This window comes from Octodon degus, unplaced genomic scaffold, assembly GCF_000260255.1.
Source record: "Octodon degus isolate 3935 unplaced genomic scaffold, OctDeg1.0 scaffold00003, whole genome shotgun sequence".
Classification (NCBI taxonomy): Eukaryota; Metazoa; Chordata; class Mammalia; order Rodentia; family Octodontidae; genus Octodon; species Octodon degus.
Genome location: NW_004524579.1, coordinates 21984869 through 22011199, shown reverse-complemented (window position 1 = coordinate 22011199; position 26331 = coordinate 21984869). Strand labels below are relative to the sequence as shown.

At 38.0% G+C, this 26331-nt stretch overlaps 1 protein-coding gene across 1 annotated transcript in view; it reads right to left on the bottom strand.

Moving 5' to 3' along the window:
• The window catches only part of Setbp1 (SET binding protein 1), a 393025-nt gene that overhangs the window by 7252 nt on the left and 359442 nt on the right, over window positions 1-26331 (bottom strand). The window contains exon 5 of the mRNA XM_023713570.1: window positions 18332-18502. Within this exon, the coding sequence (XP_023569338.1) occupies window positions 18332-18502 (171 nt within the window). The remainder of the gene's footprint in view (window positions 1-18331; window positions 18503-26331) is intronic.

The following is a 26331-nucleotide window of genomic DNA, read 5'->3' as shown; positions in this document are numbered from 1 at the left end:
ATATTTCATATATCACACAGAATTTTGTTTTATCACAACAAAGTTTATAAAAGATGAATTGAATAATTTTCCTGTACAAAAACACAAAGGATCTAATTGTTGTCACCCTTTCAGTCTTGTCCATGGACTGATAGTAATGTCACATAGCAGCTGTTAAAATGTAAAATATTTAATGTCCTGTTAGGGTAAAGTGGGTGAGAAAATAAATGGTTTAGGAGAAATACTCATGCTATAGAAAGTAAATTTTTGGTAGCTGTAGGAAATGTGTTGATTTTGGCCATTTTGTTGCTGACGATGTGCATCATAACCTGCAAAAGCCTTTAAATCTGCAAATTTGAAAATCTCATACAGAATTAACTATTAAATGAAGATGTTCAGAGATTTGATTCATTTAAAAAATGAAATGCCTTCTGATTTGCAAAACTGTTTAATTGTTAATAAGGAAGATCATTAGCCAAATTTCAGTAGCAACCTTGTTTAATTGATGGATGAGATTCTTAAAATATTAATATTAAAGCAAGCCAATAATATACTTTCTTCTCTATATCTCTGTAAAACATCCTTTTGACCTATAACACTCACTAACAAATAGTAAAGCAAACTGAATCCAGAATCTGACCTTTACTTTATCACAAACGTTTAAATGAAACAAAAACTTGAAAGACATGTAAGCAAACTCAATCACTTGGCCTCCTTAAACCATTAAGCATATTAAAATTAGAACATGTTAATGCCTCTGACAATATTTGTTTCATGAATAATAATGAAATGCAAGATTAAATTATTTTAGGAATATAATTTATTTTATGTTTATGATATCCTTTTAAGATTTGTACTTCAAAAGAATGCATGTATTCTATGCATTTAGGTGGGGTGTCCATTCAAAATTATGTTACTGATATCACTATAGGATCAAAAAGAATTTTTTTTTGTATTTTAGGGAAGGGTCTACAGGGTGTTCAGGATCTCACTAGATCAGACTCACAGTGATCTGCCTATTTACAGTCTCCCAAGAGCTGGGATTATAGGCACGTGCCACCATGCCCAGTCTCAACTGTGGGGCCGGCAGGGCCCAGAGATTGAAACCTTGGCACCTGTGCCTGCTTGCAGGTGCTTTAGTCTGCTGAGCTATTTGGCCAGCCTCAGGATGAAAAAATTTGGAGTCTACTGCCTTAAAGTTTTGAGGGGTGTGTGTGTGTGTGTGTGTGTGTGTGTGTGTGTTAACTCCTAAAGATGTTATTTACTTATCTAGGGCTAAGAATTATTAAAATTTCTTGAAGACAGACAGACATGTGTGTTCTGTATACTTCCCAAAACAGAAAACATAGTTCTTATCCCATGGTAGATGCCTGATTAGTATGTCCTGCTAGATTGTTTAGACTGTAAACTGCTAGGGATCATGTCTGCATAACATTAATCTTTACATTCCTAAAGCACTATTAAATTTAATTCAGGGGATTCGTGTGGTGTTAGAAGAGGGCTATACCTATTGGGAGCTTCTAGAATGAGACTTGATGCTGACATTGTTTACTGGATTAGGCATTTGTGATGTCCTGGTCTCTTAAGTTTTTAGGACCCTTGATTTCTCTGGCAAGCAGAATGACCTTTACCCAAGAGCCTGGGTGATAGACAGACCACCTATGACTTTGGACAGATAAAACAGTAGTGAGCTCTTGAGCAAGAACTCAAGTATAATAAGAACTCTCAGGGTTGCTAAATGAACCCTTACAGAATAGAGCTGGATTTTGGCAGGCATGAGAAAACTTGGGTGAAGGAGGAGAGCTTGGAACTCACAGAATGAGCAAAAGAAATTATAGCTCTCTGCTCACCAGCCTGCTGTATGTTTGATTTTGAGATTGCCCAAGACAGTATCAACAAAGGCATCCTTTAAATCTTGATGACATTTACTAGGGTCAGAGCTGTTGCCCTGGCTTTTGTTAGGGAGTAGATTGGAAGTAGCAGTAATGTTGAACTGGGGCATACAGAGGCCACTTAGCCCTACTGTGTTACAGTGAACTTTGGATTCTGCTTGCTGCACTGTGCATTCAGCTCCAGCACACTGACTGTAGACAACACGGAAGGCTGAAGAGAATCGGAGTTGATGCCAAAGCAGTTGAGCTGCATCTGTTAAGTCTCACAGCATGCCAGGTGGCACCCAGTGGGGTGGGCTCACCCTCGCAAAGCGTTCTTTCTATTTCTTTTGCTTTCCTCTCCAGTCTGGTAAAGCTTTATTCTTAACCATTAATATCATCCCTTATATAATACTTTATTACATATGCATGTGCTTATCTGATTGTGAGAATTTCTTTCTCTTAAATTTTGAAAAATAAAATACAGGGAAGAACAAAGAATCATCTATCTATATGATCTCAGGCAAACTTCTAAACTTTAAATGTATAGGCTGAGGTGAAATAAATCCTTCTTGGCCATGCTAGAATTTCTAAAATGACATGTATTTATTCTCTATTTTATTTTTTGGCTTTCATAATAACTGCATTTGCTTATGCAATACTTAGTCTTACCGTTATAATCTTAGAGGAAATATATTTACCAGGACATTAGAAGAATGAAACTCTGATCTTAATATTTAACCTCTCAGTTCTGTATATCCAGACAGATTTAGTAATATCTTGGAAAGGTCCTTACTTCTCTATAGCTATGATATGTAAAAAGTCATATACAAGACCTTTCTTCGAAGTAAAATAGCATCAATCCTTCATCTGTGTTTCCTACAAAGCGAACTCCAAAGTCTATTCCATTTTGAGCACCCTCATCTTGGAGAATATATCATCTGTCAAAGCTCATTTTGAATTCTGGTGCCCACAATTTAGCTGTTTTCCAGGTATAAAGAATTTAGCATCAAGAATTTGGTTGACTAATCTTTGTGATCAGAAGTCACAGTATTTATCTTGATGAAGACTACATTTTCCCCAAACCCTGGATTTTTCTACATTACACCACTGGCTCATATTAGATGAGCATTCATATGAAAGCATTCCCTGGAATGCTTTCATACAAACTGCTATCAAATCTAGCAATTTCTACGTGGAATTGTTTGTTTTTTCAGTCTAAATACAAGCCTTCCATTTAAATTTGCAAAATTTGATTTTAGTGGTTTTATTCCAGTGTTCTGGTCTATTGTGAAAGTTTTGAATCTTAATTTTGTTTTCTAAAAGAGTGCTCCGAGTTTTAGAGATTTTCAAGGGGTTTAAATACCCTCAAAGTTAATTTTGTCCCTGTAACTCCTGGGTTTGATTAAAATGACTCAAGTGGATGCTATTGTTTTTCTTTTTATTGAAGCTTTTAAAGAAAACATGTCAATTTACACAAATAAAATATCCTTGTATTCTCCTGAAAAACAATAAGCAATTATACACACTGCTTGAGACTTTCATATATTGTTGTGTCTGTCTCCTTGGTAGATGATGGATGTGTCCCAGAAACAATAACTTTGCATTGCCTACAGGTGTGTGCCCAATTCTATTATTTCTGCCAGTATCAGACAGGATATTGCATCTGATGTTGGAGAGAGAGGGAAGTCTGACTTTTTCTTTTATCCAGAGGCAACTCTGGCACTAGTGCAGGAAAAAAAAAAAAACAAAACATAAGACAAAATAATAGTTGGTATATTTCCAATACTTCCAAATTTCCACTGGATTTAGGCTGATATTTCAGACCCAGAAGTTTTTCATGAATGACTTTCATCTTAGTACATCATCCCTATTCTTTAAAAATTCCAAGAAAGTCCTTTTCCTAAAAGCTGTGCATGTACTCCTGTTTCAGTATTTGTTTTTCTGCTTCTACTACGTTGCTGAGATCTCCCTGAAGACACTTTATTTAGTCTGTCCTGTATTAGGATCCTGGGATTACTACGCATGGTTTTTGTTCTTTTAGATTGTGATTCACTATGAGATCAGGGTCATATCTTAATCATTCTTTTTTTTTTTTTTTTTTTTTTTTTTTGCGACCACCGAGATCTACACTCTTTCCCTACAAGCCGCTCTTCCGATCGCAAGCTACTTAACCTGGCAGCTTTTCTGTAGAAAAATGGCAGATTTTTTTTTTTTTTTTTTTTTTTAACGCGGAACCAGGGATTGAACTCAGGTCCTTGCGCTTGCCAGGAAGCACTTATTCCACTGAGCCATCTCCCCAGCCCCAATCTTAATCATTCTTGGCACACGTATGGATGGTGTCTCACTTTGTGTCATACATTGTGCTGACCACTGAATTCTGTATATCTTGACCCACATGGAGTGTGCTTGACTTCTGAATTGAAATCACTCCATGTGACTTGATCGAAACTAGCACTTACCAGCAACTGTGTGAAGTGTATGCATGAGACCTGAAAGGATTTTGTGAAGGAGATCCAAATCACTGAAAATTAATTTAGAGCCTCACATATTTCAGCTGTTTGCTGCTTTCCTTAGGGTACCACTTACTGTTCAGAGTCTCTAAGCTGTAAGACCACAAGCACTGTGAAATTTAGACCAATATTCAAAAGGTTCCATGGGAGAAGTGGAGTTTCGGTGACTAAAATGTGAACAAATTTAGAACTTATTAGGGACCACTAAGAAAATCAGCTTGAATGTGTTAAGCTATAATCTAATTGTAAATGTGACTATTTTGAATATACAAATACAAAATAGTCCTTCATTTGTATCCCTGTTTTTTGTTTAGTTTTGTCAGAGATGGGTATTTCATTGTCATTTAAATATTGTAGGTGTGTGAATTCAGCAAAATATTCCAAAATAGTCCAGTAGACCATAATAGTAGTGGGTTATCTGTAAGACTGGCAATGTCAGAAGTTGCTGACTTGAGCCTTTTACAGCTCAGCATATGAATATGGCTTTACGTTTTATACTTTGTTTTTATACTTTTCTGCTGGATGGTTAAGACCAAGATAAAGCAAGACCTATATAACAAAAAATGTAACTTTTGTATCTGACAAGGTCAGTCAAATCTCCTCAGGATTTATCGTGAAACCCTGTACCACAGTTTGTAGATCCTTTGTCAGTGTCAGCCATCTGGATGAGCCATGGCCATTGCTTAACCAATTTGCTCTCTGTGAAAGCCTGAAAGAATGTTTTTCTCTCAGGTGACTCTCCTTAGGCACACTCCACATTATTGATCACTTTCCTTTGTGGCTTCATAATCTCCTTGATCAGAAAATTTGGGCCACAACTGAGTTACATGATGTTACAGTATAGGTTCTCTTATGTCCTGAGTCCTCACTGACGTTGAATGGCCAGGGCCAAAATATTGGCTGTCCTTGTCCTTGCAGCCCTTCTTTTTCTCTAATTTTTGTCTGCAATCTTGTACTATGAATAACCACTATGAAGACAATATGCAATGTACTGATTATTGAAACTGTCCTACTAATCAGTTTTAAAACTGTCTCATTGCTATTGTTTCTTAATAAAATTATTAGAAAAAAACAAAAAAGAAAAAAAAAAGAAATTATGAGGTCCCCAGGAAAAGCAACACATATACATATAGTAATTATCTAAAAACAAAAACTTACCTACAAAAATCTTAGACAGATACACATGTATAACCATATTTGTATGTATGAACAGCTAGCTAGCTAACTATGCCTATTTCTCTAAGAGAAAGAGACAGAGACAGAGAGAGCAGAGCGAGAATAAATATGCTTTTTTAAAGAGACTATTTTTACAGCAGTTTTAGGTCCCAGCAATTTGGGGAAGGCACAGAGATTTCTGGTACAACTCCTTGCCCCAACACACACATAGCCACCACCGTGAATGGTCCTTTCATTGCCAAATGCTTGGATCCAAACTATAATGGTTTATTGTGGGGAGTGGTCATATGCTCTCTTGGCAAGTATTTCGACATTCTTGTTCTGAGCACTATACCAGTAGTTGTTTAAAAATAAATTATTGCTTTAACTTTTTTCTTTTTTTTCAAATATAAGCTTGGACAGAGAACATGCAGCAAATAATTTTTTTCTCAATTTTAGATTTGACAATTTTAGAGGAAAATGCTCATTCATCATCTTTCCCATTAGGAGACGATAAATTATTGGCTCCTATACTGTGTGGCTCAGATTCTAGGAAAAGTTAGTGTAAACAAACCCAAGTTATGATGCGTGGAGTAGGAGAGTGAGTCATAAACAACACACAGACATATGCTTTCATACAAATATGGCCCTGCACCATCAGCTTCCAAAGTCTGCTTCCCATTAATTACACAACAAAATGAACTTTCCATATGTAAAGCCCAAATCACTTAGCTATGGAAACCTGAATGAGACAAAGACCAGGGTTGCAAGCACATTGTAATGAATAAAACTGGTCCTCAAAATACTAAAACTCCTCTCAAGATATCTTCAGACATTGGATGACAAGAAAGTCATTTGGAGGAGTACTTTTGAGCAATTAAATTGCACACAGGGTCACTGCTTAGCAGGCAGGTCTGTTCCCCTGCTGAACTGAAGAGCAGTAGTAGGCTTCCCCTGTTCTGCTGTTACTGTCATTCAGTTGACATTCTGGGGAAAGTCCAGGATTCAGGCCACACAGAACGGTTGCACACCTCGCTGGGAGCGATGCAAAGTCTACAGCCCTCCCATTAGTACTTTCTCTCGGCTTTCCAAACTGTGTGTTGGCTATACCAGTTTATGTTTCCTGAGGTCCATCTAATGTCTCTTAGTTTAAAGAAGTATCAGGGAAACAAAATTCCTAAACAAGTGGTTGCTTCAATAGATGAGAAATTCTAAGAGCAATGCAAACCAGCAGCACTCTTTCTTTGTATCCCTTTTAAAAATAAATCTCACAAAAAAGAACAGCAGTCTTAGATTCAGTGAACATTAAAAGAACAGATAAATTTAATGTTTCCAGGGTAGGAGTGAGGGAATAAAAAGGACTTTTCCTCCCTGCTGATGAAAATATGGATTGTTTTAATTTATTTACTCAATAATTTTTCTGTCTCATCTAATGCTTTACATCCTGTTTTAGACCATGCTGCATATGTGCACTGCATCATTTGGCCCTCAAATGATTCTAAGGAAAAATGGAAGGAATTAACTGCTTAAAAAAGTCTGTAATTCAGTATTTTACCTATAGTACCAAACATTTGAGGACTTTAACATCCCTTTGGTACTGAGATGAAAACTGAGACATCAGACACAAAGTAATTATCCCAACAGCATGCCTTTTAAAGTTGTGTACTCAACAATTCAAGTAAGTGCTGCCCTGTTTGAAAGCGAGTTGCTTGTGGTATTTCCTTAAGAATGCAAAGAAGTCAGAGGGGTGAAGAGTCAGAAAACCTGCATTTCCCCATCAATTTTCTACTGATTACGTGGAAGTGCTAAAGTTTCCTCAGTTTCACAGTCTCCAAGCCCTTTCCCAAACCATACTGAAGTAACGGAATGTGCTACAAATTGCACACATGTTTCTGCTGGATTAGAGGTGTTTCCGTACATTATATTACTCCAGTTCAAACCCCTTCAGTGATTTCCTGTGGAGAGCCATTGTCAACACAGAAATTGCATTACGTATCTGCAATTATTCCAAAATCTCAATAAAATCCCAAGTCCAAAATACTTCTGATCCCAAGCATTTCATATGAGGGACGTTTCACCAGACTGCTGAGAGATGTTGTTTAGGATTATGTTCCAGTCCAGTGTAGAACCAGAAGGATGTTAGTGTTTCTCACCCAATGGGGCAAATGTTCTGTTCCAACTGTCTTCCTGCCAGTTGGGAATCTGAGCATAAAGAAACAAAGAATACATGTTTCTAAAAGCCAGAAATCTTGATCACTGTGTAAATCTTGTGATGCACGACTCTGTATAGGTCAACAAGAACACAACTGCAGATGGCCACTGGCTCACAGCTGCCATTTGTTGTCACTTCCTGTGATAGTTACACCTAATTATGTAAACTTGCTTGGCTTCAGAGCTGCTGATGTTGGAGCACACCTCTCAGTGTGTCTGGGTAGGCCATGGAGGTGTGACTTTAATTATAGCATGTAGTCCCTTGCTTCTTCCTTATATCTTTCTCCTGGACACTGTTCCTTTGCTCTGGTTTCTAGCCATGAAACAAGAATCTGCCATGCAGTTTCTGCTTTGGGGCTGGCAGACTATGGAATGAATCCCCTGAGCCAAATTAAGTCTCTTCTCCTTTAAATTATGACTGTTAGGTATGCATGTCAGGGGAATGAATGCTGACTAATACAATTTACTACATGTAGCATGATCAATAGACCTTATCTGGAAGTTCAGGCACTCCATGTCCTGGCCCCAAATTTTTCTTCAGTCTCATTGGCTCATTTCAGTACATAAAGACATACCTACAAATTGATATAAAACAGATAGGAGCTAAATTATTTCACAAGCAATGTAAACCTTTCCCTCCAACTTCTGTCTGTTCTTTTAGCCAGTCCATCCCTACAAGTCTATTTTAACACTACTCTAGAGGTCATTTAGCTGTCCTGAAAACCTCCCTAGTTTCAATGAGTTGAAAGTGAATGACCAATAAATTGTTGAATGGTCAGATTATTATTCCATCTTTACATTTAAAAATATTGTTGGATTATTTTCTGTTTTTGAATCAGGCCTTCCCAAATGGTATGTCAGCTCCCTTAGGGTAGGGCTTAATTTCATACTTTTGTTATATCTGACTTACAGAACTGAGTGGTATGGTGTGGGATTAAATATTGACAATTTGTAGCACAGTCATTTAACAGTTATAATAACTACTTAAAAATTTGAGTATTCACAGATATTTGTGTAAAATGAGCTTGATATGGTAACTAATTCTCAAGAGTAGGGAGCTTAGGTGTGCCTTAAGATAAAAATATTTACAAGATGGAATAAGAATACAGTTTTACAAAAGGATGGTTAATAAATAATGTTATGATCTGACCCATAGTTTGACTTAACATAATTAAATCATTTCATGGCATGACTTCATTTTTTTAAAAGTTTGGTGTGTGTGTGTGTGTGTGTGTGTGTGTGTGTGTGTGTATGCAGGGTCTTACTACATAGCTCAGACTCGTGATTCTTCTGTTTTCTGCCTCCCTAGTGCTGGGATTATAGGCGTGCACCACAATGCCCAGACTCCATCACTGGCTCAGCGCTCCTGGCGGCAAGGCCAGTGCAGCATGCAGTGCCAGGGACTGAATGCTGGCCCCTGCTCTTACCTAAACAAGCGCTTAGTATGCTGAGCTATCTCACTGGCCCTCACTTTAGTTTTTATACAAGTGGTAGGTTTCCAACATGGAATAGATTTTCTTGTTATTGCTAAAAAGGAAGAAATGATTATTTTGATTTTACTGATGAGGAAATCGGGACCTGGAAGCCTCAGTGACTCACCTACAAAGGCATATTAGAAAGCACTGCAGTACTGTAACAAGGACTCTACAATAAACCCCATCCTTGAATTCCAAATCTAGTTTTCTACTCTGTCTCATTGTGGTGACTAGTGAGTCCAAGTTTCATAACTCCCAGTCAGGTAATATTCAGAAACTCTTTGGGCTCAGTGTTTCATCTGCAAAGTGGAAGTGAAGTGGTTGGTTGAAGGACTCTTCTAGTCTGTTGTAGTCCAGTTTTTACAGTATCAGCAGCAGGCAAAGGAGGCTCTAAAACAGCTGAGCAGAGACTCCGTTGGAGCCTCCATGTGGTAGGATGTAAGGATGAAGGCAGATGGGTGTCTCTCTCTGTTACACCTTTCTCATAATCCTTATTAGTTTCTCTCTCTGCATCTCTTTTCTCCCCATGCCTCTTCCTCCATTTCTGCTCATAGACTGGCTATAGCCTGCCCAGACCACTCAAGATCATTTTTAAATGATAGTCATTACACAGCTCTTTCACATTGCCTAAGGCTGTCTCTACAGCACTGAGTAGGAAAGGCTTTGCCCTTGTCTCAACAGCTGGGCTCATTCTGCCAACTTCACTGGAAACCAAAAGTTTTTCAAAAACTCTCCATTAATTACAGGAAACCCAAAGCACTGTGCTCCCTTTTCATTAACATAGTTGCTTTCAGTTGCCACTAAATTATCTTGCCACCATTAAACCAACAATCTAATTAGACTTCTGGAAATGGAAAGAACCCATGAACAAGGCAGGCACTGTGCTTTCATCTCAAAACTGATCATAAAGTATTTGAGCCTGCTATCGGTGCTGCATAAAATCTGCCCCCGGAAGTGTGTCCTTTCATTCTCCCTCATTTATAAAGAAGAGCTTGAATATTTGATATGAAATGAGTATCTTAATAGAAATCGCTTCACGTATGGGAGGGTTTCTTTTCCACATTTCACTGAGTGTGGAGTCCTCATTACAATAATCGCACCTGACTCCCCCCTGTGTCTGATGCCTCACAGCCAAACCTCCCACAGGGCTTCAATGGAGGTGTGAATGATACTATCATTGAGAAGAAGATAAAATGTATTATTATCATTACTCTATTTTTAAGAGGGTCTGACTGTGGCATGAGGCAGTTGGGAGCCTAATCTGTGTGAGGTATTCAGAGAAGATAAATTGAGTTAAACTTCTCACAGAGACAGCACTTTCAAGCCTGTCATTAAGCTTTCTATTTTTGAAAAAAAAATCTCAGCTCAGGAGAAATATAATTAGTTAAACTAAGAGCAGACATGTTTATTGAGTATCTACTGTGCATGCAGCACTAGACAAGGTCTTTGACATTGATTGTGAATTTCCCAAAGGTAGCACTCTTGGATTTTACTCCTCTTATCTTCAGTCCTTACATCCCAAGGGACTGAGAATTCGTGGGGTGCCCAACACTCATTAAATGAGACAAAACCCAAACATGAAATGGCCACTGCCCAGGTAAACAAACATTCCAGACACTGTCTAAGACTATCACATATAAAATAATCACAGTACAATACAGGTCAATTTTTCATTTCTCCAATCTTTCATTAAATGGCTCATCCTGCAAAATTCACAGGTCTTCTGAATGCAGGAAGATGCTTACATGCACCTGGTTCTTCTCTTCTCTGATGAAATGGTATATTTTATCTTGTACATATTACCTTAGAGGCTGACTTTCTTTAAATATAATCTTCCCCTGGAAATGCCCTGGTGGAACAACCAGGGGCTGGGTGCTTTTATTGAACAAGAAGGCTGGAAACCTGCCTGGTTGCTCCCTTTGCTGAATCTTCCTGGCATAATTTGCCCTCTCTGGTGCTAATAGGGGAAATAAAGGCAAATTACCATCACTCACTCCTAATGATTATGATGCTACAGTGTATGTTTTCAGGAACCAGACTATTTTGTACAGCATGTAGATGTTCAATACATTTTATCCAGTATTTAACATTATGGTGCTAGAGATTGGGGTGTTAAAGTAGAATAAGGTGTGACTAGAAGGATATATGCTCTTCCAGTTCAGTGGCTAGACTCACATAGTAAATATAGAAATAAATGTTCATTGTGTTTGCAGGAAGCCATGGAAGCACAGGGACTGTGGTATTCAACTTGATATGATTCTTATTTGGGCATCAGAGAAAGTTTCTTAGAACTGAAGGTATATATGCTGGATCTTTAAGAATCAGCATGAATTACGCATCCAAAAAAGATGAAGGGTAGACACATAAAATAAATTTCAGACAAAAGCAAGTAATATTAAGAATAGCCATAACAACAAAAGCACACATTGGCTCAACTCTTATAAGTACTTTAATGTGCTTGGAAACTCTTATTTTGGTAAGATACTTTGCTAAGATTCCCACAATTATTGCATCACATTTTTCTCACCACATCTTCTATAGTAGGTCACACTTACCCCATATTATAGACATAAACACCAAAATCTGTGATCACTGGTAAGTGCAGGCAACACGCAGCAAGAAAACATACATGCAACTGGAGCAGTTGCTGGCCATGTAAGAAAGCTGAGCTGACATTTAGAAACAAGGCAGTCGGAGAGGTGAGTATCATTTCACTCTTCCTCTCATGTCTGCCCAAGGATTATTAATTTTCTAGAGAAGTGTGTCATTGTTGGACTACTACTGCTAAAAGTCCAGAACCTACTCTCCTAAAGAATAACATGCGGATTTTACCTAGTAAAGGTTTTTCTGGTAGATAAGATAAACACAGAGGTTATGATTTCATTGCATAATAGGACATTAATGGAGCAACTTGCCACACATGCGTTCTCCAATGCCCACACTTGCTACAACACCCATTTCTCTAACTGTTCTTTGGACCAATTTTATCACCATACAGCTTTCCTCCTTAAAGAGCTAAATGAATCTTGGAGATAAGACTTTGGAAAACTATACTTTGATAGTGGTGATGGGAAAAGGGCATTCAAGGGCATACCAAGGAGATGAGTCTGGAACAGAAGGCAAGGGCAGATTCTTGGGAATTTACTGCTTCCCTGAGATGTCACAGCCTTGACCCAGAGTGTGCAGATTCAATTAAAAAGGTTTGTTTTGTCCTTTGAGGGTAGAATAGCAATAATCATGGAGGTTTCCCAGAAAGTCTTTGGTGTGAGATGGGGACCTCAGGAAAGCAAAGCAGCTTCTAGTCCAGCTGGATATTTGAGGGATGAAGGGAGCATTGCTTTTCCTGAGCCTGCCACTTTCAGCAGAGGGTCTGTACACCGACTCATTTTGTGAAGCTTCAGTGCGGTCTCAGGGTTAATACTTTCCAGAAAACTGTAACAACTGTTTTTTAAATCGGCATAAATTGCTCTAGATTTTTTTTGGAATATTTTCTATTGTATGTTTTAACTGATTACTGTGAAATCATAGAGATTTATTTTAAAATGTGAAAGCTTCGTCAGTGCATAAACTTACTTTCTAGGACACTCCAGGTCCTATTACCTTACACAGTTATGTGCTCTATTTTAGTTCTTGTGAAACACAAGAGTTGGCTGAACTCGTCTGCTGTTTTGGTTAGGCGCTTTGGATCAGGATTACACAGAAGACAAAAGCAAATGAAATAAATAATTGTATAATTCTTATATCCCTGTTCTTTGCTTTCTTTTGTGTACCAGGATATGTTGCTATTCAGTGGTCATCTCCAAGAATGGCAGTTAAAACCAAGAGAAAAAACAGGCATCATAGAAACGAGAATCTAGGAGCAATTTTCATGATCCTTGTATCCAACTACTCACCCTATGTTTCATCTTGATTCTATTAGATTTAAGAATTCCAAGTTTTATTTGTAAAGGTAAGTAAATTTTCAATTTTAAGTTTTTGTATCCTGATTACAGGTGTAGTTAATATTGATTTGGGTGCAAATTAAGCTAATAGCTAAATATTTACCTAGTATTGTCTTTGCATAAAAGAAAAATGTCTAAAAATTGCGTAAACCTGTGAAATTTAGCTATTTTCACTTACTGATGGGTTTTGATTTTTTTAGACCAAGATTATATGGTATGAGAGAACGGTGGATTAGACTTGATCAAAACACAGAAACTCAGAACTGTTTTCAGTCTGTTCCTCTGCTATTTCTCATGGAGGAACACTATGAATACTTGAAATTTATGGACAGTGTCACTAATAGGAGTCTTTTCTCCTCCTTTAATTTAAGGTTAGAGAATACTAGGGTGTGTGTGTGTGTGTGTGTTTGTGTGTGTATGTGACAGAGACAGAGAGAACAAGGATATATTACTTTAGTTTTGAGTTTTCATCATTTGTAGTCTACTCTTCTATAACTTTTAGGGGGAAAATCATAGTTATTTTGTTGTCCTGAAGTTTCACTGTTATTAATACAACTTGGAATTTACCTATTAATATAGTCTCATATTAAATACATACAAGAGAAGAGAAAACACATGCTGTAAAAGTGAAACCATGAATTCTCTATACATTGCATGACCTTGCTCAGAAGTCAGTTCAATAGGTAGAAGACAAGAAAAATTAGCCTGACTTATTCAGGTATGGATTATCTGATATGGTTATTAAATCATTATTGGGCAAGTGTAATAGAAGTTGCTTCAAATTATGCATCACTTTGAATAAACTTTATTGAAGCTTTTACTGCATTAGCCCTAATTACCTGCAATAATGATGCAGCACTCCCTTGAATCAGAGCTCCTTGGCTGTGCCAGGGGACTGCAGCAGATCAATAGCTATTGAGCAGTGTGATCACGCAGGCTGACCTGCTGGAAAACTGGTGGCAGCCACTGGATCCCTCTTCCCTTCCCTGTCTCCAGGTGGCTCACACACTGCCTGGTTCTTAGCCAGCCGCCCTCTGCTGGAACTGCTCTCCTGCCCCTTGGACAAATCAATGACTTCATAAGCAGCAAGTGTCTTAGATTCTGTGAGACTAAAAAGTTGCCTTAGACAAAAATGTGGACAGGCCTTTGTCCATGTTTTAATTTATGTCAAACATACTAGCTCTAGAAAAGACATATGTAAATTTTTGGCCAACATTTTGTCCTGTATTGTAAAAAAAAAAATCTTTTTTTTTTAAAAAAGCCACATAATTAAATCTTTATTTCCTTTTTTTCTCCCTGATTGTAAAATAAGGTGAGAATTCTTTCTTTGTAAAACTATACTGAAGGTCACCCATTTGAAAAATTCATGTTAATGCTACAGAGCAATCAATTACTTGACAAATATTTACCAACCATCTGTTAATGTGCCTGTCAGATGTTTTCTGATTGATTGTTAAATGTTTCCAAGATCCAGTATGACTTCTAAAATGTCTCCTACCCTGTTCAGTACTGGGTAGGCACATAGCTCCTTTTATGAACTATTTATTTTATTCTGAATATTTATTGAACCACCGCTATATGGAATTGAAATATTATTTTATATCAAGAACTGTATCTAGTAATTTAAAATCCATTATTGTCATTTGTTTATTTTTTAGCATTCTTTATATTTAAATGAAAGGCGTGTATAATTAATTGAATTGAGTATCTTCTTATCTCTAAATGATATCTTAAATTAATCTTTGTTTTATAAGCCACATGATTAAACTTTTATTTCCTTTTTTTCTCCCTGAAGTTATTTGGTTTCCAAAAATCGTATTATAGAAGTGATTCCTTATTAGAAAACAGGTTATCAATACTTATTGCAAAAATCAAAAAATAATTATAAATTACTTTGCTTATAGTGCAAGATAAAGAAAGGCATTCTAAAGAAAGCAAAATACAAGTGAATTGTCTCATCAGAAATATATATGACTATTGTACATGGATCCAGTTAAAGGACATCAAACTCAGGAACTATTAACTGCCTGCTATGTTCTTAGTTGAAGTCAAAGCTGTCTCTTACTTGGCTTGGTTAGATGGAGCTATCTACTCCACCAGATTGTTCTCCAAGAATTACAGGTGCTGCGATAGTTGTTTAGGTCTAAGAAATCCTCCTCATGCATTCAGAGAGGCTTTTGAAGGTTAGTGCATCACGAGGGTTCTAACTTTATTAAGGACTGGCCAGTGATGGATTTATAATTTGATGACATTATTGAAGTATAATGGAAACTTAGAAGAACAGGCCTAGTTGAAGACAGTGAGTCATGGGAGCATGACCTCGAGAACTGTATCTTGCCTCCTCTTTGGCTGCCTCTTCCTTTGCTTCCTGGTTGCTTGGAAGTGAACAGCTCCACTCCACTGTGCCCTTCTGCCACCCTATTCTGCCTCAACACAGACCTCTAGCAACAAAGCAATCACAGACTGAACCCAAGAGCTAAAATAAATCTCTTGTTTCTAAGTTGATTTTCTCAGGTATTTTGTTATAACAATGAACCCAGGGCACAGTTAAGAAGAAAGCAAGCTGTCTTTGCTCAGGTTGGGCCTACTACAGAAGTGGAGTTCCATTGAAAATAATGTAGTAAATAAAAAAATTTGGATTTCCCTCCAATAGTATGACTTCAGGTGAATCCCAGAATCTTGGGAGGTATCCTTTATTGCATATGTGAAAGTGTTGGAAGCGAGCCCAGTCTGTGTGCTCCCAACTCTCTCACGTTTGTGGGAATCTGTTTATCTGTGGGGAGTGAAATCACAGGAAGGTCTGGCTCCCAGCACCTGGGGTAGATCTGTGGCTTATTTCTCCTGCAAAGTTCTGAGACCTGGAAATGGACCAAATCTGTGCAATTCTGATAGAGGTCTCACGTGTGTCCTGAGAAAACGAAACAGCCCATTCCTGTCCTGGAAGTGTCCTCACATGGGAGAGTTCTGGCTCAGCTTCAATGACTGGACAGGCAGGTTTAAAATTCCAGTCTCCACCTGGTTCTTTCACCTGCATGGCACATTTTAAGTGGAAGAAAGCAGAGGAGACAGGCCCATGTAATCATGTATCAAAAGAATGGCGTCTTTCACACAGAATGGGAAGAATATCAGAAGGAAAACGAGGGACCACCTGTCTTTGGCACCTGGGAAATATCTGTGCTTGGCAAGCAAAAGTGGAAACACACAGTTAATATTTAAATCCATAAAGAGAGGGCTTCATGCTTAAGTTTAGACAAGGTTGAATTATCAGGGTTGGTATTGCAGTCTAGGGCCCATATCTGTTGTTTTAGCAAAGTGGAGTCCTCCTGGCATTCCAGCAATGGTACCAACCTCCTCCGGCTTCTCAAATTGCTATTGATCCATCAGACACCAGAGGTGTCTTCCTCCTCATTCTTTTGTGGCTTTCTCTCCTTGACTTCTTGTTCATTCTGGTGTAGGGTATCCACTATTTCCACCAAAACCTGCTCATTTTAAATTGTGTATAAAGAGTGCAAAGGCTTATGCTTATTTTAGAGAGATGATCTCATTCCTGGAGAACAAGATTTCCAAAATAAATGCAGAGAATACTGCATTCAAGAGATATTAAGAGTTCATCCCCTAGAAATAAGCTATGACATCACATGAAATTGTGGAATTCTGTGCCTCCTGCAGAGAATCTACTAATGCACACTACTTATTTAAAAACTGCAAAATCCTATGTGGGAAGGAAGATGACATTTCTATCTTCACTCCATAGCAAAAACATCATCCCCCCCCAACCATTGCTAATATTTTTCTTAAGTAAATTTCAGAGATTTCATTCCAAGTATTTCTTTGTTATCTCAACTGGGCTGATTTGCTAATTATTGGTATGATTTCCATGAAGAAAGTAGGTATGTAATCACCTTGAATTCTTTGCCCAAAACACCCACTAAATGAGGAAATGAGAAGCTTAGTTGGATGGGATGACAATGATGACTATATTCATGGTCTTATAAATACTATATCTAAGTACTAAAAACATGAAGAATACATGTTTTCCAATGTATTTACTCAACAAATATTAAAGAAATGTACCAGCATGAACATAGCAAGAATGTAAGTTTTGGACTGTGTCTCTGAGATGCACTCTATTTTGCACAGGGAAGAAGTTGAATATGAGAGATTTTCTGATGTAGTCTACGAGGAGATGCTAAATGGATGGTAGAGACCCTGGACCTTATAAGCATTTGTAGTAGCTGTGACTGGTTGGGTCTTGAAGATCCATCGCATATGAGCAGGAATAGCTATTCCCTAGCACAGGTACTAAGCTACATCCAAGACCTGTGTTCTTTGTGGTGGGGCTGAGCTTGGTAAAGTGGGGTTGACAGAAGGCCTAGTGGGAGATTGTGCAGGGAACAATGAAGAGCAGAGGTGTGGATCAGGTGTAAAAAAACTCAGGACATGTGAATAAAGAGTTCCACTACTGGCGAGTGTTCTAAGAACTATTATGGAATTTGTGAAACCATATGTATACCTATCAGAGCCTCAGAGACACAAAGTGATGGCTGTCATCTTACAAATCTGATGAGCAATGAAGGAATGAAATGAAGAGGCTTACATCATGGCTATGGCTGCTGTGACAGTTATCTTTTTCTTTTAAAAAAGCATGCATTTTACAGGCATGTATTTCACAGAGTTCTTTGTAAATTACACAATATATATATATATATATATATATATATATCCCTGATGTAGGCACTGTTAAGTTACTATGGCTTAATGAAGAGTAATAAGTCCTGTTACTATTCAGGTACTCTTCACTAGACCATAAAGTACCTTTGCCTCAAAGGTTACCATTTTCTTCCTTTTCTAGACCTCCACCTAAGTGAAAAACCCAACCTTGAAACAGCTCTCATGCCTAGAGTCATGTGAGGCAGGTTCAGTGGATAACTCTTACTGGGAAGTTGGGTCAATGGATAACTCTTACTGTACTCTATAGTTCAGCCATCCTCAGGACAGTGAACCTAAAGCATCTGAAATATGCTCACCTAACTAATTTGAAGACATTATGCAGTACAATAACTATTGTTAAATTTGTATTATTTTATTTAGTGAAATTCTGTATTGTTTGTAATTCTTTTACTTTTAAAAAAAAATCTAAAAAAAAAAAAAAAAAAGAAAGAAAAAGAAAAAAGAAATGTGCTCACCTGCATCTGATGTTGCTGTGGAGGCAGCAAGGAGAGATAACACTGGGGTTGGTGGAATTGCAACACTGTCAATGGCAGCTGGCTTCTTCCTGGTCATCATGGTGGATACTGGACCCTCGTTCTTACTGTGTGCTGCTGTCTGGTCCACTTTCAAGTGGGGACTTGGAATCCCTAAAAAACAGTAACCCCCAAACCTGAAGTTTATTTAAAAGAACACGAAGAATATCAAGCTGAATTGCTCTGAGGGAATAGTCAAATGATTTGACTACCTTCTGATATAAAGATAATGAAAATGTAGCATATTTAAAGAAGAAAAGTAGCCATGCCTGGTTTTCTGGCTGAGGTAGAGTGTGATGGTTCCAGATTAGCTGCCTGAAAGTGTGAAGCAGTCAGAGGCCTGAGGTGACCTTTAGCATTCTGAGATCCCCCAGCCTGACCCTGCTGATGCTACTCTGAACACTGTGAAGGGAGTTGTGTGGCTCTCCAGGCAGTGAGTCTCTGTTTATGCCATCCAGCTGGGAAGGCAAGACTGGGCAACAAGTTCATGCAGGCATGCGTGCTGTTCATCCCAGGTGCTTGAGGAATTCTAAGAGAGGAGGCAAAACAGTAGAGCTCATGCTAGATTTAGATAGCGGTGAAGGAGAGGTATCTTTGGTGCTGAGAAGAACATATGTAATGTCATGAGTGGGAATAAGCAGGATCCAGAAGGGAATCAATCTAGGTGCCCATTGAAGGACTAACAGTTTATAAACACAGCTAAAAATTATTCATTCAGAAAGAAAAATGAAATCCAATCATTTGAAGCAAAATATATGGGAAAAAAGACATTTTAAGGGAAATTATCCACACACAGAGACACAAGTATTGCACATTCTCTGTCGTATGTATAAAAGTTAAAGAAAAATCAACCAAAATGTAGGATAGTGACACCAGAGTCTAGGGAGGGGTATGGGAAAGTGGGTGTGGGGAGGCTGGAATTGGAAAGTGTGTGCTGTGTGTATGTGATGAAGTACATTGAAGTCCACTAATGTGTACAATTAATTCATATTTAATTAGAAATAACTTTCAAAAAGGCCAAGCTACCAGAAGCAGGACAGGTACCAAGACTGCTGTGCAATAACAGTTACTGAACTAAGGAAGAGCTCTGGGGCCTTTGGCAGTCTGGTCCTAACACACATGCTTCAGTCATGTTACTACCGTGCAGAAGCCTGACAGACACTTGCAAGCTCTTTTGCAACGCTGTTTTCAGAGTTTGAATCCAGGTTCTGTCACTTTTCTGCTGTGTAAACAAGAGCAAGTTCCTTAACTTCCTCAAAATTATAGCTTTAGGCTTTGTATTTGAATAGTTAGCTTTCTCAAGTGCAAAACTGGTAACAGCCCTACTTTGTAGGGGCTGCTGGGTCCATCCAATAAGCAGTTCATGTACTTAGAACAATGTCTAGCACACAATCCACAGTATGTGTCTACATTATTATGGTAAGTAGGAGTGGTAGTGTCATAATTATTGTAATCCATAGCTTCCACAAAACCAATTTTAACCAGTAAGCAGAGGCTTCGTTTTCTTTTCTTGACATGACCAAGGACTTGTGGGCACCTCCAACATCTCCACTTGCGAAAGTGTGACCATCCATCTCATGGAAGCATAAATCTAGATTCTGAGGATATCTGATGCATGTCAAATGGCCAGCTATTCCATTTCTTCATCTGTGTGCTACCTGCCACCACTGACAGCAGCGACAACAAATGGAGTTTTATTGCAGTAGTCCTTAACAATTTTGTTTTTCATCCCAATGAAATGATACACTGCCTTCCCCAAGTACCATTATCTCGCTGCCACAGTGAGGTCAGTTCTCCTTGGGCCTTCAAGCAACCCTGTGAAGCATGTAGTGTGGATATTATTATTTTCTCAGTTTTACAGGTGAGGAATATACATTTCTGAGAGCTTAAGGAAAAGCTGAGTAAACTCACACTAGTCTTAATAGCAGAGCTGGAAGTTTCCAGGTAGCCAGATGCTAAACCTAGGATCATGTTGTTCTGCCCAGGCACACTCTGACGCCCGGCACAAGCCCAGTCCACTGAAGCGTTTTCTTGCAGAGGGTGCAGAGGCTCTAGTATCACCACTGGAAAAGCCACCTATAACCAGTCAGGGAAAAGTCACACCTCTATTACTTTCCTCCTACTCTTTTCTGGTTTCTAAAACTCCTTGAGATGCTACGAATAACAGTATAATTTATGTTTTTTTTGTATTATTTAAAGCAATCTGACAGTAGAGATAAACAAATATGAAATTCTGTGACAGAAAGACTGCAAGGTACCACCACTGAGATATGAAAATGTGTGCAGTATGTCCTGTTGGTAAAGCGTGCTGCTGAGCTCGTGATAGGCTACATTCAGACATCCAGTATATCTCAAGGGCACAGAGGGTCATCGGTAAGGAGATACATTGAATTGCATTTGCTACTCTGGGGAAGGTGGTCTCAGGAAGCTTTGTGAGAAGGAGTCCTCACGTGTACACCCTTTCTTCCTTTATTGTTAATATTCCTAACATCACAAACATGTATTAAACTTTGTATTTCCATGGAGAAAATGAATTTTTTGAGAAATCTAGAAGTCTATCAGGGCCAGAGTCTGGGCACAACTCCCCATTTTGGTTCCCTGTACCATCAAAACACCATTCCCCCTAAACAGAAGCAGCTCTAGAACTGAGGCATCCGAGCCCTTTCTATTGGACAGTGGCATCTCTAGAACAACTCACTAATTCGTCATCATTGTACCTATGGCCACCAGTACTTCTTTGTTTAAATTATGCTATGCTTGGGGAAGGAAGGTAATAAACAAGATTAGGAGCAGAATATTTAACCCTCACTGGGGAGCAAACTGATTTCAAGTCATTTCAGTTGTACCCATTTGCATGCAAATGTTCACAATCCAAATTAGTCTCAGTCCGTAACATCTCATTAAAGTTGATCTGATCATACTCTGTTGGGCATACTTTGCCACTCAAGTGTTTATGTTACAAAATTTGTTAAATGTAATAAAATGACACTTAACACAGTCTGTCACTCAGATTGTCACTGTTTAGCTTTTTCAAAAACCCTTGATAATGGAGGATTTTCTAGGTTATGATACTGCCTGCTAGTTGTCAGTTTTTGAAACAAAGGGAAAAAAATGAAAGAGCCCTGACTTTTTCTTAGTCACTTTAAAGGCGAATGGAAATCATCCCAGAAATGATATAGATGGACAAGAATATCAGATAAACTTTAGGCAAAGGCTCAAGATCCCTGAGTAACAAAATCTCTCTGAGATCAGAGGTTCTGAGAGGCTGGAATGGGTAACTGCTCCCCAGGAGACATCGCTGGGCAGATAGTCCGTGGAAGACTGTTTCTCTTCCTTCCAAGTGGCAGCAGATGTGCCCTGCTGTGCAAGGCCAAAGTGGTGGGACAAGTGGCGAGTTTCTTCTCTGCCTGAGCCTGGTGTCTCTCCTTCCATAAGAGGGGGTTTTGGAGGCTGGAGGCTGATCATTACAAAGAAAAAACCAGAGAGCCTTGTATTGACTGAAATATTGAGGTGCAACATCTGTCTACACCAGGGCCTGAGAAAAGGTTCTGGGAGTAGAGTCTGGGAAGCAATTGCTATCTAAATTCAGAAAGCAGACTATATGGAGACTACTCCACAGTAGATGAGTTCTAAGTATCCCTGCAGTTAACATAAGACACACAGCAGTATATACTTAAAGGAGGGAAATAACAATACTAATAACTCTGTGGGTCTAACATCTGTTCATAATTAAAGGGCAGAGACAAGAGGAAACAGAAAAAGAGTTAAAACTATATGAAAACATACTGCTATAACCTGTTGACCTCTATTGATATATTAGAAAAAAAAAGTCTTTGAAACTGTGCTGTAACCTACCAAGGGACAGTCACTCATTTTCAAAGCTAATTTCTCATAGACCACTTATCCCCTCAAACCTCTACCTGCACACCATGTTTGCATTAGGGACTTGATTTATGGATTCCTACTCCTGCGATGCTGAAGCTGACTGCCTGTTGCCTTGGTTACTTGGCGCTCAGTTCAAGGTTAAACTACTCCCAAATCAAAATCAGTGGCATGCACTGCATCTACTGGCCAGGTTATTGACTGGCCTAGGACGCATAAAGGTCAGAGACCAAAGCTGTGTTGACTGCCTTAAGGGTGAGTCAATAGCTTCAATATTTTGATTCTGTTTCTTTCAAAGTAGTAGTTGCTGGCCAATTACCTCTTCTCCCGGTTGCTTAAGATCATAAGGTCATGGCAGAAAATCAAGGTCTACAGCGGCTAACTTTCCCAGGATCTCTTTAATAAGTTTTGTGATCTTGGATGATAAAAATCAGCCCCCTCTCAGAGTAATATGTATGTTACTTTACAGTTTATATATCTAGTTATCTACTCTATTATTTCTTTGTAGGGGGAAGAGACAAAACAAAAAAAAAAAACAACAAAAAACAAAAAACAATTTTTGTGGTGGCTACTATTTACTCCTCTTTCCTAGGTGAGAAAACGGAGGTGCAGAAAGGTCATGTGATTTAGTTAATACACATCTGGTAAGAGGTGCCAAGATCTAGATCCTCTGATTTAGAGGGCCCTCATTCCACAGTCTCCTTAAAATACACAGATAATGGAATCACCACTAAAGCATCACGTGTAAGTCATTTTGCAATAGTCACTGCAGAGGACAGTACAACTGACAGATAGCATATGATTAATACAGGCTTGATGAATAACTTATATTTGTTTTCTATTTCTAAGATCTGCAAATGCAGGTGTTTCTTGGTAACAAAGTCTAAACCAGCATGGTAGGAGAGGCTGACAGAGGTTAGTCCCTTCCGTCACCTTCCTGATCCCTTGTGTACTGCAGAATGGGGCCCCAGCATGAAGATCAAGATGTATTGAACAATTAATCATTTTTAATCTTGTGAAGAGTTTTGACATGCACTGTTCTATTTTCTTCTTACAGCATCTTTGTGGGGAGGAAGGATAGATGGTGAAACTTCTAGCTCACAAATGAGGAAAGACCAGATGATTGTCCAAGCTCACAATGCTGGATAAAGCAATGCTGAAATCCATATCTCTTGATTCAGTTCAGTGTTCTTTTTTTCACTAATGGCAAATTACTTGCAAGACAAAACTCCTCCTCAAAATTTGGAAATAATTCCCTAATATTCTGGTTGCACTGATCTTTTTTCTCCTGTGTAAACAAATAGCATATATGGGCAAGGAGGGAAATCCATGTTACAGAAGAAAGTGAGGCCCTTAAGATCTTTGAAATAATATTTTTTAGCACCAGCATCGTGTCATTTTTATCTTTGTTGTATCACATTATTTGTCAACTCAACAACTATTTATTGACTGTGTACCTCACCAGGGATGTGGCATTTGTCAAAGCTATCACAGTTCCTGTTTGCTAAGAATCAAATTGTATCATTTCTGCTTGGTATAAAGATAGATATTACTTTGTATAAGGGCAATTAGCAGGGTATATTTTCAAACATCAAAAGACAGCCTCTACCACTTATATGATATTTTTATTCTGCACTATACTGAGAAAGAAGTTTCATGAATAAAGAAATGTGTACTATGTGACCTCTCCCTGCCTTTGTTTCCTCATCTGTTACATGGGTTTTTGTGAAGAATGAAGGAGTTTCACAGTGTAGTAGACAGGAAATAATTCCCTTCCCTCCAAAAACTGTTCCCATCTTAATTCTTATGAAATGTGCAATATTCAAGAGTGATGTTGGGGTTGCAGATAGGGTTCGTGGTGCTCATCAGCCCACCTTAACAAAGAGAGAATATACTCAGTTATCCGAGGGGTCTCAGGTAGTCACCAGGGTCCGCTGAGGTGAAGGAACAAGGCACAAGAGAAGGGTCAGAAAGGAAAAGTTGTGAGGATGGAAACTACATCAGAGAGAGGCCAGGATGCTGGCATTAGAGGCACAGGAGAAAGGCCTATGTCACAGACACAGATTCTCTCTAGAAGCTGAAAACAAGGAAATAGATTCTCCCTTAGGATTTTCAGAAAGGAACCTGGCTCTGTTGACATATTTTCTTACATTTTTAGAAAAGAAAATACAAATTAGAATTAAAACAGAAAAAATTAGAGATGATACAGATTTTCACTTCACAAAGTAATATGAATTTCACAGTATTTGTTGTACTACATGATATTGTCTTCCAACCAGTTATTCATGTTATCAGATATATGCATGTAAAATTGGAAGAAGAAAGAAAAAAAGAAAGAAATGCGTAAGAAATTAAAAAGAGAAAAAGTAGAAACAATTGAAAAAGGAGACAAAACAAATCATTAACTGCTTAGTTTAATTCAGTGAGATCAATTTTGGACTTCTGATTTCCATTTGCATAAGGCGATACATTTTTGTAATTTAGACACTAAGCATATGAATATGAAAGTGAGCTAAAGCAGCAAAAAAAGCTAATACAACTGTGAAAGCATTTAATAGTGGTGCCCAGGGACAATCAGCACTGAACTGTGATCATCATTACTATTTTTTAAAGCAATGTATTGTCTTGAGTATTACTTGACCCGTTCCACACTTATTTTGTGCATTGAAGACACCTGCATTTCCCACAAGATTTAAATTCCTGAGCAAGCACAGACTATGCTTTTTGCTTACATCTTACTGGCACAAGCTTAAAATAAAGAAATTGCTCAATACATGCTTATAGTTAAAGTACTGCATCAGAGAAAAATAATTTTAGTATGAAATTAAGAAACTTGTGGTCTCATTCTCCTTCACTTTCCTCCTGTCAGAATGTACTTTTAGTTCTACCCCTTTGATTCTGAACTTTCTAGAGTCAGAAAACCACCAAACAATGTGATCAACTAGAATTTCAGAAATGCTTTCTTTTTTTTCACAGCAAAACTAACTGTCCTTTATTTACACTTTTATGAATTTAGTAACGCATGATACTAGGTTGCCTAGCAGTTAATAGCTTACCTTAACCAGACAGGACGTTCACCTCAAGAGTGAGGTATCTTATTTGCTTTAGATACTGGGCCAAGTCCCACCTATGTATATTTGGTTGATTTCCTAGCTTCGTGGCTCCCAACATATCCCCCTTTTTCATTTTGTTTTTTCAGAGATGGGTGTTCCACTGCACTTAGAAAAGCTGTATTTGGAGAAGTATTTAAAGGATATTTTGCTGACTTCAAGTACCTACAATATTTGCACTGGCATCAAGTATGAAAAGGTCTTTTAGAGATGTCTCCAAATATACCTTCTCTAACAGCAGTGAAACACCCACTTCTGAAAAAGCAAAACAAAAAAGGGGGATGTAAATGAAGGACCATTTTGTAGTGAAAAAAATATATGTATATACAAAATAGTTAGGTTAGTTATACAGCTACTTTCTCTTAGTTCAATGAGAAGAAAGATTTGTACTAATATTGTTTAGACAAGAGATCATGTCTGCATCTTGTGCTGTGAGTAACTACTATGAAGACAACAATATGCAATGTATTAATTACTGTAAACATCCTTCTAACCTGTTTTAAAATTGGTTCATTGCTATCTTATCTTTTTTCTCATTAAAATGAATAAAAATTTAGAAATAAATCACGAAAAAAGAAATGCAGAAATGGGCTGAGATGACCACATTTGCTCACCTCACAGAGATTTACATAAGAGTAAATTCCAATGACACAGAAATTAGTTTCTCTTGATCCCATAGTGGAAAATTCATGCCAGTAGGAAGAATTGTAGAAGGGCCCATTGACAACATCTAGAAGAGGATATATGCAATACTGAAATTACAAAGAGAAAACCCCGCAAGTTACAATGGGTAATAATTTTTATGTATTGCATACATCAGATGTTCTTAGAGAAAAACATATAGAACAAATTTTGTACCCAGCTCAAAGCTCATACATATTTTAAGCTCAGGTGAGAGTCCTTGCTTATCTTAGTTAATTCATATCCATAACACTATATATATAGTGATAT